The sequence below is a fragment of the Bombyx mandarina genome, chromosome 03, assembly GCF_030267445.1.
Source record: "Bombyx mandarina strain Sakado chromosome 03, ASM3026744v2".
NCBI lineage: Eukaryota > Metazoa > Arthropoda > Insecta > Lepidoptera > Bombycidae > Bombyx > Bombyx mandarina.
Genome location: NC_143210.1, coordinates 8,350,134 through 8,365,969, shown reverse-complemented (window position 1 = coordinate 8,365,969; position 15,836 = coordinate 8,350,134). Strand labels below are relative to the sequence as shown.

At 34.7% G+C, this 15,836-nt stretch overlaps 2 protein-coding genes across 12 annotated transcripts in view; one reads left to right on the top strand and one right to left on the bottom strand.

The window, feature by feature from the left end:
• The window catches only part of LOC114252007 (uncharacterized), a 39,652-nt gene extending 31,857 nt beyond the window's left edge, over positions 1–7,795 (top strand). For 6 of the 9 annotated variants that reach the window (XM_028186474.2, XM_089737546.1, XM_089737527.1 and 3 more), the window contains 3 exons: positions 3,438–5,021; positions 5,645–5,871; positions 6,534–7,795. In XM_028186474.2, the coding sequence (XP_028042275.2) occupies positions 3,438–5,021; positions 5,645–5,871; positions 6,534–6,763 (2,041 nt within the window). In that variant the 3' untranslated portion in view covers positions 6,764–7,795. Of the gene's footprint in view, positions 1–951; positions 2,644–3,437; positions 5,022–5,644; positions 5,872–6,533 lie in introns of all 9 variants that reach the window. The other 3 variants (XM_028186470.2, XM_089737543.1, XM_028186475.2) reach the window with 2 other exon arrangements.
• Positions 7,796–9,637: 1,842 nt separating this feature from the next.
• Positions 9,638–15,299, bottom strand: Taf11 (TATA-box binding protein associated factor 11). 3 transcript variants are annotated; one of them, XM_089737496.1, is made up of 6 exons: positions 15,105–15,299; positions 14,701–14,776; positions 14,423–14,527; positions 11,503–11,935; positions 10,777–10,961; positions 9,638–9,910 (listed from the first exon to the last, which is right to left on the bottom strand). In XM_089737496.1, exons 2-6 carry the CDS (start codon positions 14,741–14,743, stop codon positions 9,777–9,779), a joined length of 900 nt encoding a protein of 299 aa, XP_089593622.1. In that variant the 5' UTR covers positions 14,744–14,776; positions 15,105–15,299; the 3' UTR covers positions 9,638–9,776. The 3 variants fall into 3 exon arrangements, with proteins under 3 accessions (XP_089593622.1, XP_089593628.1, XP_089593638.1); XM_089737502.1 differs by lacking the exon at positions 15,105–15,299 and adding an exon at positions 15,060–15,077; XM_089737512.1 differs by lacking the exon at positions 14,701–14,776 and having other exon boundaries at positions 15,105–15,242.
• Between the last annotated feature and the right edge of the window lie 537 nt (positions 15,300–15,836).

Here is a 15,836-nt window from a genome sequence, read left to right as displayed (position 1 = left end):
AAAAATATTTTGTAGTCTATTTTAATGTGATATGCGGACTTTGCGAACCTATGGTGTCTGTGTAGCTATTATTCGCTGGAATGATGTAGATTAATATAATTTATTTTCTACTTCAATATCGATGTTATATAAATGTTGAGTATTACATTAAAGGTTAACTGGTTCCATCAAAAACTGTAAGAATTCCGGAACGAATTGGAGATAAAAACAGCGGGTCAATATTATATCCTGTTAAAAACTTCAACTACAAATTCTTAATGAATTAAAAAGAAACCCTATTTTCTCATTAGTGGTAGTTAACACGTTGACAACCAGACTGTATGAGGTATTTTTAGCCAGAGCGTATGAGGTCTTTTCGAGGCAAGATTGGACTTGTTTACCGTATGAGACCTGATAGGCCTTAAAAATGTTTTCGAATATACCTATACTTATAGGAATGTGGACTTGCCGCCTTACGCACCAAGCAAGTTTTGTCTGCGGCATCAGGAATAGTCGCATGTGGGGCTTTTAAGTCGTATAACGCAGTCAACGTGTCAATAGTTAATAGGTCAATATTGTCTAAGTAATGTTCTGTTAATGATATTGTCTGCAGCATCTATTGAATAAGACTATAGGTTTGTTTGTTTGTTCCTAACTTGCATGTCTGTGCATCGTTTGATAGATCTAGTTTTAATTTTTACTGTTGTTTATAGTTTAGACAAGGTGTTTCGTAAAGTAATCTAAAATGCGAGCTATAGGGCGAGATGATTGAACAAATTGAAGTATTTTACACAATTAGCAGTAGCGAAACGTAGCCTGGATTTACTAGTAACTTATTTATTAGCAAATAAGGGGAAAGGAAGGTGTTTTCTGAAAATTAAACTGAATCATATCATTCATTTTTATCATTCCTATCTCCTTATTTGTAAACATACGTCACAGCACTAAGATCCTCCCTTTCCCCTTCCGTAGAAACGAACAAGATCCTAGCCCTTCTCCTATAACTTCGAATAAAGAAACAGTATGTGAAAAACATCCTGTACAAAATAAATTAAGAAGCAAATTGACAACAAAACGTCAACAACAGTTGCAAAAACTTGAAGAAATCGGCAATAGATACAACGAAAGGACTCAAAAACAGCAGAATAACGTAAAAGCCATTAACGAAAAACCTGACAAAAGCTTAATTCCTAAACCTAAACATGTGACTGTGAAAAAAGAAAATAAGACAGAGCCCTCTAAAATAGACAATAAAAATGTAAAAGACAAAGATGAAGAAAATATTATAGATTCTTTGAATCCAAATAACACTAAACAAACTACTCCGGTCAACAAAACATCTATTAAGATGTCAAACAAAGAAAAGAAAAAGATTGACGAAAATAAGAAGAAGCTGAATATTAATGAAAAGAAAAAAAGACAATCTATGAAAGAAAGTAGCATGAGTCTGGATAGCCTTGATGAAACTCCACTGCCTAGTTCGAATAGTAAAAAACAACAATCAGTTGGAATAAATACCGAGCTTTTATGTGTTCCATGTGTGATACACGATGCCCCAGATGAATCCAAAAATTACAATACTCAAAGTAAATTCCTTCCGAAGAAAAGTTGTAACAATAGTGCTGTTTCCGATGTGCAAGTGGAAATGCTATATGAAAACCCTGTAATGATGCATAAGATTAAAACAAAGAAAGCGTCAAAAGAGCTACCAGCTACCATTCATAATATAGCCAATTTAACAGAAGAAAAAAGTTTTCATGACAGCACTGATTCTATAGTAAATTTAGAACCTATGGAACCTTTGAATAACGATAACATAATTTTAGATAATAGTAATAACGACAATGTATCGGTTATCGATGAGAAATATGAAAACGAAGTATGCAAAGATGGTGACGAAAAGGTAAATTATAATTTATGTGTTGATAACATTGAAGAAAACTATACTCTCGATCTAAGCGATGAGGATGAAGAAGACGGTAATCTTGAAAGACGCCACGGCAGCGGCGAAACTTACACAAAATTTACTGAAAATCCTGCCGACTTAGAAGAATTTATGAATATCACTGACAAAATGCTGGCAACGCAAACTTCAAACGTTGAAATAGAAAACCAAATTTATGATCTTTCAACTCCGCAAACGAATTCCATAGAAGCTCTTAACAATTCTACCGAGAACCTTGAGAACCCAATTTCAGAAGATCGTCACGAATTTTCAGAAACCTTCGAGGAATTGAAAAAAAATTTTAAAATGCTATTAGACGGGGCCGGTGATAACATCCAAAACGTTATAAATAAAGACCAACAACTAAAACAGAAAGCGGAAAAGAAAGTATGCGACATGGAACACATTATTGTTTACGAACTAAATAACGCGAGTCGTCAAGCTACTAAAGATAAAGAACATCGAGAAAAAAAAGAACCGAAGCTCTCTCTGCCAGATATAACGCAGAACAACAAAACTACAAGAATCTCTGGCAACAAGAAGAGAATGCAGAAAATATGCGCTCATTCGAATAAGAACAAAATGTTTGCAGAACAAAAACGAAGCAATAAAGAATATCAAACATTCATTATCAAAAAAAACAATGACGATAACAGCGATGGCCAGTCCGTTTCTTCAGAGGCTCCTCCACTAAAATTGCCTAGAATAGAAAATAAGAGGTTAGAAGGTAGAGAATTGAATGGTCACATTTAGCATAATCTTCGTCATTAAATAATTTTCATTTAAATAGACATTGGGCTTGTTATATGCTTTTATTGGCTAAGGACAATTTCGGCGTTGTGTTACATTAGTAATTGACCTATCTTTATTAAAAGATAGGTCAATATTAAAAGATAGGTCAATAGGAAAAGTAGGTTGTTTTAAAAAAACATGTTTTGAAGTACCTATGCCAGTAACTGATGCTGGCAACAACGGATTCTCTGATAAACCAAATAAAAACGAGTGATACAACGAGCACTACTCACGGAAGTGCTGGCGGGACGTTATCACACGAGAACTAAAAGTCTAGAGCTATTAGGCTATTTAGTAGTAGGTTCGTTATCCTTCGCGCCCGATATCAAGGAGAGTAAGACAATGAACCATCACGCAAATATGTGCTAGTGTTTTTGTAGTTTTTTTTTCTACTTTCGGTATATTTTTATTTATTTACTTTGTAATTCCCTTTTTTAAACTATTATTTTCATTAAACTCAAGGTATGCAGAAATTTATAATTTAATAGAAATATGTATTTAAAACACTTTGAGGTCATAACGGCACGATATATTTATCACGTCACGTCTATAGTTGCCATCTAAGATGTCAGCTAGAGTTGAAGTTTCAGCGATAACAGCATGTTGAAAACTAATGACAATACTTGGCGAGATTTTATACTCTTAAAGAGAGAAGTTCTCGGTCATAATATTGTGTTTATTAATGTTGTAATATGATGTATTTTCGATATTTTTTTTACAGGCTTGACGATGGCTATGATCCATTCGAATCAGCCGCTAGGCAAATGAAAGAACTCATGTCATCGGAGTCCAATATTCCTAAAAAAACTCAACACTCCACGAAAGCCTTAAGCAGAACTCTTCCAGCACTATGTAGCACTAAAGAAAAATCCCCTCCTATTTATCTTCGCTCTGATAATTCAAAAATGATCAAAGACACACTAAATAAAACATACCAAAAGACCCCAACTCTGCAAAGAATGAAATCTTTCGGGAGCACAAATAATGAAAACCACAATCATAACAATAATTTTAGTGGTAGGTGCAATTCTTTTAGGATAACAAGAAATGAGAAAAAGTCTAATCCAAAATTAAACACTACATTTACTAAATCAAGCAAAGAAAACATTAATGTGCCTGATAAAATTACATTCAATCGCAATAGTAACTTAAATAGGTCATTTTCCAGTTATACAGCTTCTAGTTACAGTACACCGAAATGCAAAGATAAAATGCCAAAAATTGCAACTTCGATGTACCATAGTTTTCAGAGGTCCACTTTAAAACAACCACTTAAACTTGATAGAATAAATAAAAATCACGATAAAAAAGAACTTGTTAATCTCGACGCAATACTAACGGACGATAATTCATCTATGACGGACAGTAATTACATTGATCCAAGACTCATAAATGAAAATGATAATTTACCAATTAACGTTAATACAATTCTCGATAATCCAGATTTAGTTTGTAGTATGGATTCCTTATTGACAACTGAAAACCTACCAGCTAAATTTGAATCTTTTAGTAATAATGTCCTTAATAATAATAAGCTAAATGGTATCGCGAAGTCCGATAATAAAATTGAGAAAGGAGAGACAAATAATAATAGTTATGATACAAAAGTTGCTCCTATAATTGACGATCTGAGTTCACAGTATGAGAAACTAATGTCTTCATTAGAGCATAGTATAGCGTCTAAAACTTCAATTAGGGACGACGATTCCTTATGCGAAGAGTTTGATCTCGAAGAATTTATAAGTTCTTTTGATGAGGAAATTCATAGACATAAAACAGAAAACAAACGCACTTGTAGTTCCACTACGAGAGTAGTTAAACAGTCTGAATATTCAAATAGTAACAAAACTTCAGAATTTAATAGTAATGGTTCTTCTCCAAAACTCTCGAACGGTATGATACCGGTTAACAAATCTATGTCTCTTAATTTTAGCAGTAGCAATATGATGAGCGAAAACCTTTTCCCATCCTCTGTGAAACGTTCCACTTCCCTCCTGGATTCCATACAAAAGAAAACTGGTAAATTAGATGCTACGAAAAGTCGAATCAAGACTGATCAACTCGAACAAGATCTGATGCAGTCTCTTAAGGACTTCGATAAATTTTATGAATTCGAAAAGAATGAAAAACCCAAGCAATTCGCTAAAGAAGTTAAGCCCAGCCCACATTTGAATCAAAAAATCGAAAAAAGGGATCATCGTAATAAGTTCGAACGTAAAACCAAAAAGACGGATGTAGTGTCCAATGGTAATTACTCTTCAAATGGGAAGACCAGCAACGACTCGGCATATAGCAGGTTAGTCAGGTAATTTTTATGTCTATTGCTCTTTTTTTTTATGTTTATCCAAAACATTAACTTTTTCTACTAAAATTATTAGGCTAGTCAGGGAAGCATATAATATTAAACAATCACATACTGGTGGTAGGATCTCTTGTGAGTTCGCACGAGTAGGTACCACCACCCTGCCTATTTCTGCCGTGAAGCAGTAATGCGTTTCGCTTTGAAGGGTGGGGTAGCCGTTGTAACTATACTAAGAACTTAGAACTTATATCTCAAGGTGGGTGGCGCATTTACGTTATAGATGTCTATGGGCTCCAGCAACCACTTAACATCAGGTGGGCTGTGAGCTCGTCCACCCATCTAAACAATAAAAAATATATAAACAGCAATTAGAACTCTAGATGTCTTAAATGGGTAATCGTGTACAAGTTTTGTAATATAAATAGTTAGCTAACTTATTTCGCTCATAATAAAGTTATTTGTAATGAAGTTGTCCATTCGTAATGAATTTACGTAATAAACATTTGAAATCTTGATTTAGATTTTCTGATAATGGCCTAGACGATTAAAATTATTAATTAACTCACTAACTTCTGTTAAAATTTGATGGTTGCACAAATAAACAACTAACTGAACATAATTTCCAGCCTTAACAGAATATCGCCATCGAAATTATCTATTTGCACGAAAGACACCAACGGTCTCGTGTCGCTAGAGCAAATTCCGGCCGGTTCTGACTCAGGAGGCAGCCACAAGGAAGATGCCGGATCCATATCTAGCGAAGAGTTTCTTGCAATGGAACGTTCTACTGAACTCGAAGATACGACGCCCGATAATCGTATTTATAAAGAAACTGATGCTCATAAATTAAATGGTAAGTAATGTAATTTAATTCGTCGTTTTCAAATAAAGGCGGTCGTGATATTCACGCAATGATGTATCTTAATTAGTAGCTATGGAGGGTAGAGGTAAGGAGAACCGTCTCATATGGGTGGATGTTTGAAAAAGTGTACCACTTTCAGCACTAAATAACAGTTCAAAAATTGACAGTGTAATATACAAGACCTCACATGTTTACGTCGTCCAAATTAATTTCGTCAATATAACCTAAAATTATTGATGTGATAAAAGGTGGAGACATCGATTTCATTTTCTTATCAGCTTTAAATAAAATACTTTTTGTGTTTTTGTCGTGCTTACAGTTCTTTCGTCCTTTTTTATTTCTCTATCTTATTCCAATACCTTTAAGCGCCTTTTTTAAAATTTACCCGGTTGCTACTGTAGCGCCACCCTAATTTTAACGGACGCTTTTTACACACAGAAACGGTTCTCCTTACGGAAATCGAGGTTATAAATTTAAAAGTCGATTAAGAAGCTACTATAGAAAAAAAAAACAATTTGACAATCTATTAAACTCAATCAATCACAATCAAATTCACTAAACATTAAAAAAAATCGATAATTCGCTTTACCACCTAACAATGACCAACGGCGAGTCGAAACAGCAAGAATAGCCTTTGAATTTTTTCCTTCTAGAAAAACGTGTTTGCTCACGTAATTCGAACACGTCCGGTCGAAGCCCGACGTGGAAACCCCAGGGTCAGCTGAGCTCCAGCAGCTCGGAGGCCTCCCTCCACCAGGCGCAGCGGGACTCGCCCGCACTGGCGCCGCGCCTTTCGCGGTTCTGCCATGAATGCGGCAGCAAGTTCCCTGTCGAAACTGCCAAGTTTTGCATCGAATGTGGCGTGAAAAGACTGGCCGTTTAAAAAAAAAGAAACGTGACACAAATATCCTAGTGTCAATATTTTGTGTTTCGTCACAGTACGGTAGCTTTCATCTGTGTGCTTAGTGCGAGTTTTTTAACGTTCTCGACAGCGTAAAAGTTAAGCCAATTTTGTATGCAATTGGAACAGCGCCCCTAGCGGCAAACGTACACAAACAATCCCATTCCATACAAATATATGAGCTAACTTTTACGCTATCGAGAACGTTAAAAAACTCGCACTAAGCACACTGATATGTTTATAAATGAAGTTAAATATTTTTAATGAAGCTAAAATTTTCCAACAACTTTCTAATGAGCAGCTGTGGTATAGAAAAACGAATGCCATCAATGTAGCGAGGTGCTCCATCCTATCAAACGTTCTACTCATTGCCAATTTGGACTTAGTGCATTTAAAATGAATGCATTTAATGTTAAAATGTTTTTAAACATTAATAACAGATTAACACTTTAAAGGCCCCAGACTTATTTGTTAAAATGCAATAATGAAAATTTTGTGTATTCTTAAATTACTTGAAATTAAGTAACGCCTAATATTACACTAGTTTAATAATTTTTATATTGTTACCAAAAATTTTATATGTTTGTGCCTTCTCGAGTAGCTAATATTTATTGTGTATACTTGTTTTGCTTTATTTCCTATGATATCGATCTGGCTACATAATACTATAGTACGTGTGTAACTTAGGAATCTGTGATAAGTGAGAATTTCGAAAATAGTGAATTGTGTTTTATTTTGATGCGGTTGTGCCAATTTTTGAGTTTTTAATTGAATTTTATTTACAATTTACGTTTTATTTCGGCATTGTATTTGCAAAGTTGATTTATTTTATTTGCTTCACGATAATTTCAATATTTCGTCTACTTACCTACTGTGTAGTTGGCCATTTTAACAAGACTGATTATTTTTTCGAAGTTTTCAAATGAAATAATCCTTAATTACTGTTGTATATTTTTTTTTTAAATAAAATAACAGTTTTATCATGTAATAAATTAACATTGTAATAAGATACAACGATTTTTATTTACAAGATAAATGTTTTTGTTCTACTATGTAGTTATGCATTAATTGGTTTTTCAATACATAGGTACATTGACATACTCCATAAATATATTCTACATTATATTGATAAATTTGATCATAGCTAGCAATAAAAAAATTGGAAATACTTTAGAAATAGAAAATGAAAAAAAAATGGATTTCCAGAGTGGCACAATTGTTAATTCATTAAATATTCATGGGATATTGGAACCGTTTTAGAAAACCCAGACAGGAGGTAGAACAGAGATTCCTAAAATTAGAAAAATAACCTCTAAGAACTCTGTTTATAGCATTACAAGCATTAGCACAGCGCATTTTCAGCTATCTTCAAGTTACATTGCGGTTCACGCCATAGCAAACTGATAAAAGCGACATTTTTTTTATTTTCCATTCATGTTGTTTATTGCTGCGGCAGGGTCATCTACCAGAACGGTCTCTAGATGCCACGTGTAAAAGGATCTATTACCGAAAGGAATAAATATGGACAGAACTGGCCTTGGAGAAAATAAAAAAAAGAACTGTTTTTGAAAGTGTCTGGGTCCCATTGTCGGTAATTGATGCAGAAACATGATAGAGTAAGATCCCAGGGCCCCCAGACGTCACGTATTTTCTGACGAACGAAATGTGGTCGATTGCGTAGTGTTAGTATGTACCATATAGTATGTATCTCTCTCTTACAGTTGACTCATATCAAATAATTATTAATATTAAAAGAAAATCAGTAAAAAATTAAATAATCAGGTAAATAATGAATCAAATTATATTTTTTTACAAATTATTTACCTGATTATTTAATTTTTAATTGAGAGAGATAGAGAGACAGAGAAGTCAATATATCCTAATACATGTCTCACTCAGTCTCATGCGCGTGGATAATGCCCACGCGCTCTTACCCACAGAGGTACCTATTAAATTGAATTTAGGGGATGATTGGCTCTTTAAAGCGTCTGCAAAGCAATTCGGCCGACGAAAAGTGTCTGGGAGTATTGGCCACTTATTTGTTAGAATATTGCCTAAAATATACGTAAAAATCAGCTTTCAGAAAATACGTGAAGTAGGTCATGATTTTATGTACCTTGAGTACCTGATACCTGAAAATTGGCCGTCTAAGCAAGGTAGCAGGTAGGCATGCGTTCTTAGTACATACTAAGACTACGCAATCGGCCACATTTCGTTCGTCAGAAAATACGTGACGTCTGGGGGCCCTGGGATCTTGGGACTATGACGGAGCCAGTGGAAATGAGTCTCATATAAAATTTATATTTTACTGTTTTACATCCACCACCTTGAGATATAAGTTCTAAAGTCTCAGTATAGTCGCTATGCCTCACCCTTCAAACCGAAACGCATTACTGCTCCACGGCAGAAATAGGCAGGGTGGTGGTACCCGTGTGGACTCAGAGGATTATGGTGGTATAATTATCACAAGAGGTCCTACTACCACTAGTAATTACGCAAATTATAATTTTTGCGAGTTTGATTTTTATTAGGTACACGATGTTATTCCTTCACTGTGGAAGTCAATCGTGAACATTGGTTGAGTAGGTACGTATTTGGTACATTGGATAAAATTGGGAACCCGCCGGCGGGATTCGAACACCGGTGCATCGCTAGATACGAATGCACCGGACGCCTTATCTTTTAGGCCACGACGACTTCGAATATACATAAATAATTTAGATTTTCGTTTTCAGCCAATGGCAGAACTTTGTTCATAATAATTGGCACAGTGTAAGTTCAAGTAAGTATATAAATATTATGTTAAGCATTGATATCCGATCTGAAACCACTTATTATTTAAGAATAGGAAATACAGAAAAAGCATTTTTTTAAATATGTAACCATGTATTTATAAAGAAGTTTTATTTTAATTCAATTTTAGCTCGAAAATATCACATAAATATTAATATTTACACTTTAAAATTATGTACTACTGATGAGTTGAAAACAAAATCTAGGTCTTGAAGAAACTCCTGTGAACTTTTCTTGAGGGAATAGCACCTCTCACCCTCAAACGCCTCAGAGCTTCGCGTAGATGTTTTGGCTGTAAGGGACCTGACTCACCAGATTTCTCTAAAACTTCCAAGGCTGAAAATTTAAATAATTTGTTAATCTTTTTTTATTGTCTCTTGTAGAAATAGTTTATTTTTAAGCAGCACGAACATACGGCCCACGTAATGGAATGTTACTGTGGCTCATGAACATTAACAATGCTAAATAGACACAGACCCGTCCCCACGGAGCCAGGCGTTTGACAAAGTCAGGCAAAACGGTTTAATTTACAAACTGTATAACATGGGCGTGCCAGAGAATCTCGTGCTCATCATACGAGCACACACATTTACACTCTTCAGGTCATCCAATCAAATTTCTGCAGGAAATCCGTCGGAGCACCGTGGTATGTGAGGAATGTAGGTATTAACGAAGCGTCAGAGCGCTACTTCGACAAAGCAGCGTGACACGAAAACCCTCTTGTCGTGGCCGCCGCTAATTACTTATCCGACCGCGACGGGGCCAGGCAAAGTCACCGTCGCCCGAAACATGTCGGATTCCCCAAATTCACTCTCGATGCTTTTAGGCCTTTCAAGCACTGGCCACCGTCCTCGTCAAACTAGTCAATTACGACGAAGAGTTCGGCGAGCGAACTAACACATAGACACAACCCACTGAGTTTCTCGCCGGGGGTTCTCAGTGGGTCGCGATTCCGATCTAGTGGTAGATTCTGCGAATCACTGCTCTTGGTAGGGGTAGCGTTAGCAAATTCTCTCAGGTGGAGCCCGGGAGCTCACCTACCCGGCCGGGCGTAGCTGGAATAGCCTCTTAGGCTACCAGCGAATAGGTAGGGAACAAAAATGCCAGAGGCAAGCATTGCCTGTTTATTTGGGGTATATTTGTAATAAATTTAAATTAAGTGCCTCAAGTTAAAATTTGCAATATTTATATTTGATTGTTACCTTCTTCAACAACTTCACCGATAAAGACTTTGGCAATACCAGACATAGCAATAACAACATTCTGTCCAACAGAACAACCGGTGATTGTTTGCATAAGTCTCTTTACAGCAGCTTTTGGAAAGGCTGCTCTTCTATACATCTCATATCTATTCAATTGTTCTTCAGTGAAATTTGACACCAAAACCCTGTAATAAAGTAATGATTTTGATGCTGCACTCTGCAGTACTTTGTGTTTTCTTTGATAACAATAAATTTTAATACATAATAATATACTATACACACAATGATAACTTTGGTCAACCATGAATGTGTTGACTTTATTCTTTGTATTATGTTAACAGTCGTACAGTATGATTTTACAGAATCTACTTTTTTTTTCAAGAGGGTGCAAGGTGAAGCCATCTTAAATTTTAATACTGTTTCAATTTAAGGGCTGACAGCTGTCCTACCCATCAATCTGAAATATGAAACTGCTTCAGAGATAAGCAGAGTAGTAATAACTTTAGCCCAAATTCACCCTAAAATTAACTATTTTGGAAATATATACAATTAATTGTCATTTGTGATCATATGTTAAGCAGATATTTACTAGAAACATTAGTTTTTGCCAGAAGAATTGCTAAATGCGAGGTAGGTTGCATTACTCAGTATAAGAAAACACATTAGGACCCCACTTGGAGCAAAGTTACTAATAGGAAATACAGAATATAGAAAATATATACATACTGCATTTTCTCCCTTTCTTCTTCTTCCAGCTCTTTCTTACTCTTTTTTTCTCTCTCCCTTTCGTTAATGAGATCCTCAGCAGTTTGAAACTCATAAATATGGGAACTTTCAGTGTGATGAAAGTCAGTGGTTGCTGGTACTACTGAAGATTCTGCATCACCAACTCCTCTATCATATTTTTCACCATCAGACTGAAACTGGTTGTAAGAATTTTCAAACTGATAGTCATTTCCATATGACTCATAATGGTCAGTTACATCAGTGAGAACATCTGTTTGATTCAAGTATTCAGAATTGTCTGTATAAATATTTCCAAGTTCATCAGCTTTGTGAACAGTTTCAACATTTTGAGAAATTTCTGCATATGTATCTATCACCTCAGTTTCAATATTTGTATTCTGATCGCTTTCACCATAGTTAACCAAAGTTGTATCTGCGAACAAACATATCTTATACATCATCAAATTATACAGTGTATTTTTTTTTGTAATCTAGTTACTTTACTAGTTAAAAATAATATTTTTACATTTTCCTTAACACATGTTAGGCAGGAACCTTGCAAAATTGTCATTCCCGATCCTGTGAACAGAATGGAAAGCAGTCGACGTCGCCCAAAACACGTCATCTCGGATCCTCCCGATCCACTAACGGTGGACCGTTCTCGTCGAACACATCGCTTGCGACGAAGGGCTCGACGAGTAAATTAACTCTCAGACACAGCCCACTGAGTTTCTCGCCGGATCTTCTCAGTGAGTCGCGTTTCCGATCCAGTGGTAGATTCTGCGAAGCACGGCTCTTGCTAGGGTTCGTGTTAGCAACGTCATCAAGTTTGAGCCCCGTGAGCTCACCTACTAGTTAGGGTTACGCTGGAATAGCCTCTCAAGGCTACCAGATTAGGTAGGAAAAAAAAAGCAAAATTGTTTGTCACCTATTTGTACTGAAACATGGTACAGTATAAATCTAGATTTTTCTTGATTAGCTGTAGGGTGTGGAAAATGTGTAAACATAGGCATGAAATGGAGGAAGTACTATGGATTATCTATTGCCGGCAGAACACAAAGAGACTACCTACCGATGCAATAAGTTTGAGACATCAGTTTTATTTAGACTACTTAGATCCAAAAAGAGTTTGAAAAATGCCTGTTTCACAACACAATTAAGTGGAAAAGTGAGGCCTATAAAATCAAAGGCAGCTAAATCCAAGTCTGCCAAATATTTAGGTAAACTACAAAAATCGGCCCTAAACATGTCATTACGGATCCTCCCGATCCATTGAAGTATTGCTCTTGCTAGGGCCAGTGTTAGCAACACTCCCGGTTTGAGAAGCTGAAATAACTTTGTTCGGGTAACTACAATATTCTTTATTTTAAAACAGATACAGTCAAAATCTGTTATAACGACATCGAAGGGACTGCTCATATTCAGTCGTACAAACCGATAGTCGTTACAACCGGTGATGCTTAATGTGTATCGTGTGCAAGTACAAACAAATCGATAGGGAATTATTGGAAAAATATATTTATTCAACTGTGTACATTTTGCTTATTACATACACATAAGTACAATGCATATTATTTATCTGTGAGCATAAAATCTGTAATTTTGGTCTGTTTGGAACACTTCTGTTTTGCATAGATATTTTGTAATTAACGTATCGTCATAATTGCTGTGGATGTGGAAATGTTCATTAGAAAGAACAATCTTTCTTAATACACTAACAGCATTTTCTTTTTCTTTGCAACATTTTGAAAGTTTCACGAATAACTCCACAAAGTTTTGGTACGTCTTGTGTATAGATAAGTAACAAACTAACTAAAGAGATATGAAGAAGCGGGCTTTGACTCTACTGCATGCACGTGTTTTGTTTCTAAGAATTAGAAAAGACCCTACACTAAACTAAATCCTATTGTTTTCTTTCCTGATTTTAATAGCCATTGAAGACAAATGTGGATACCTATTCAAATTGTTTACAATACAGCTTAGCCGGTCGTTCTAACAGATCTAATTCTCCGAAATATTAGTTAAATGTGGTCGTTTTATGAGGTATGTCGTTATTAGCAATGTCGTATAAAGCAATGTTTTTAATAAGGCGGTCATATAGCATTCAGCCGGGACCTTTGTTCTAGGTTATTATAACCGGCATGTTGTTCTAAACGATGTCGCAGTAAACGGTTTTGACTGTATTTAAAAGAATAGTATAAAGAATGAAAATATTACTAATAATCTGAATTGTAGATGATAAAACTTTGTTTAAATTTGAGAACAGAGTAAAATAAATATTTTTGAACTGAATTTGCTAGAGATTTAGCTGCATTTGTTATAACATGAAAATATTAAAGCGTGTCTAACTAACTAATCAAGATGGCGCCATAGTTAATCCATTTTACTACATTAAGTTTAGCTGCCTTTGATTTTATACGCCTCAAGTGTCCTAATAAAAACTACTAAACCAATAACTATTTAGCCAATAAAAAAATCAACACCCTGTAATTGGCTAATACATCTTCTCATGATTCCAAATCATTTTATTATAAATGCATTTATTAAGTTTATTATTTAAAATATAAACTTATAACTTGATACATTTAAAAAATAATATTGTAATTTTTAAAGATTAACATTTGTTTGTTTTTTTTCCTGGAACAAATGCTATTGGTGCACTTGATAGTTCCTATGTAATGTTGTACATTGTATGTGTTAAAGTAGACATTACACTTACAGACAGAAATTGCTGAACTAATAGGCAGACTATAAAATACTATAAAAACCAATAATTCTAGACTTCTTTGAACTTATTAATAAATACTGCTAACTAATAGCTACTACTACTAAATGTGTTTCAAAATGGATTTTGTATGTAAAGACAACACAAAATTACACAGTTAGATCTGAGTGACTATGAAATAAACAATTAACTCACACTCCGGTTCCTCCTTAAGTAGTTTCTCTTCAATTTCCATAGAAATGTCATGAGAATCATCCTCAATGGAGTCACTATGTTCCAACTCTCGTGCTAATTCTTCTTCTGTTAAATAAAAAGTTTATTATAGGTTCGATAAGTATAATAGTTTACTATTGTTAATTAAATAAAAACAAGGAAGAAGAGTTGTTAGGTAGGAACGTAAAGCTGATACAACGTAATGTTGAGCATAATAATATATTAGTAGATTTTCACTAAACCTTTTTTTTTAAACCAACCTTTCAATCGTTCAGCTTCAAAAAGAGCGTCGTGATTAGACATATTACCTGATTTTCTATTAAATCCATACAGAAACTAAAAAATAATAAAACTTAGAATATATTTTCGACAAAAAGAAAAGATCACTTAATTTTGCCTTATCATGTAAATTTAACGTATATTTAATGTGTAATATGTATGTCTAGCGTAGGATGTTTTGTTTCTTATGCATCATGCTTAAAAAAATGTTTTTAGTTTTTATTTGTTCCTAAAAAATTTAAACTTTTTTCATGAAATCCACGATTTTGTCAACTTCACAAATTTGTTTCTTAATGTATAGATACAATGTATTCGTCGTCACAGTATCTATTGAACGCACCGAGTAATGTTAAGAGTGATGTGTAATGTTTTCGAGTAATATCACCTGTCTGTAAAAGTGATGTCATATCACATTACATTGTGAAGTGATGTTTTGCGCAAGTCTATTTCTTATGCATCATGCTTAAAAAAATGTTTTTAGTTTTTATTTGTTCCTAAAAAATTTAAACTTTTTTCATGAAATCCACGATTTTGTCAACTTCACAAACTTCACATGTAATTATTTTTAAAAGGGTTTTATGACCTGGTAACTAAGACCTTTAGGTCAAGTCTTACTTTAATTTATATTATATAAATTCTTATTTTTATGAAAAATGATAATATAAAGTGAAATGAAATGAGATCAAATGAGATGAGATGAAAGAAATGAGGTGAGATGAGATGATATGGTATGAAATATAATCTCAGTAAAATAGTGGTCATTTACTGAGATTTTTTCAGTGGACTTTGATTGACTTCCACGGTGCAGGAATAACATCGTGTAGTAAAAATTAAACCCGCAAAATTATAATTTGCCTAATTACCGGCGGTAGGAGCTCTTTGTGAGTCCGCACGGGTAGGTACCACCATCCTACCTATTTCTGCCGTGAAGCAGTAATGCGTTTCGGTTTGAAGAGTCGGGCAGCCGTTAAAAAAAAAAACTTTTTGGAGGATCCCGAGAAGTTACGTTCATTGGCTTTGTTTGATTTTCCCACATTTGTGCACTTCATGGATACTAAGCAATTGAAACCACCGTTGTTACACATTTAAACCTGAAGAAACACTAAATAGACAAAAT

What these genes read in the sequence shown, in the direction of transcription:
- Taf11 (XM_089737496.1), bottom strand. Translation starts at nt 14,743, where the DNA reads ATGTCTAATCACGACGCTCTTTTTGAAGCTGAACGATTGAAAG. An exon ending in TGAAGCTGAACGATTGAAAG is followed by an intron (nt 14,528 to 14,700) that starts GTTGGTTTAAAA and finishes TTTATTTAACAG; the next exon opens with AAGAAGAATTAGCACGAGAG. An exon ending in ACTTAAGGAGGAACCGGAGT is followed by an intron (nt 11,936 to 14,422) that starts GTGAGTTAATTG and finishes GTTTGTTCGCAG; the next exon opens with ATACAACTTTGGTTAACTAT.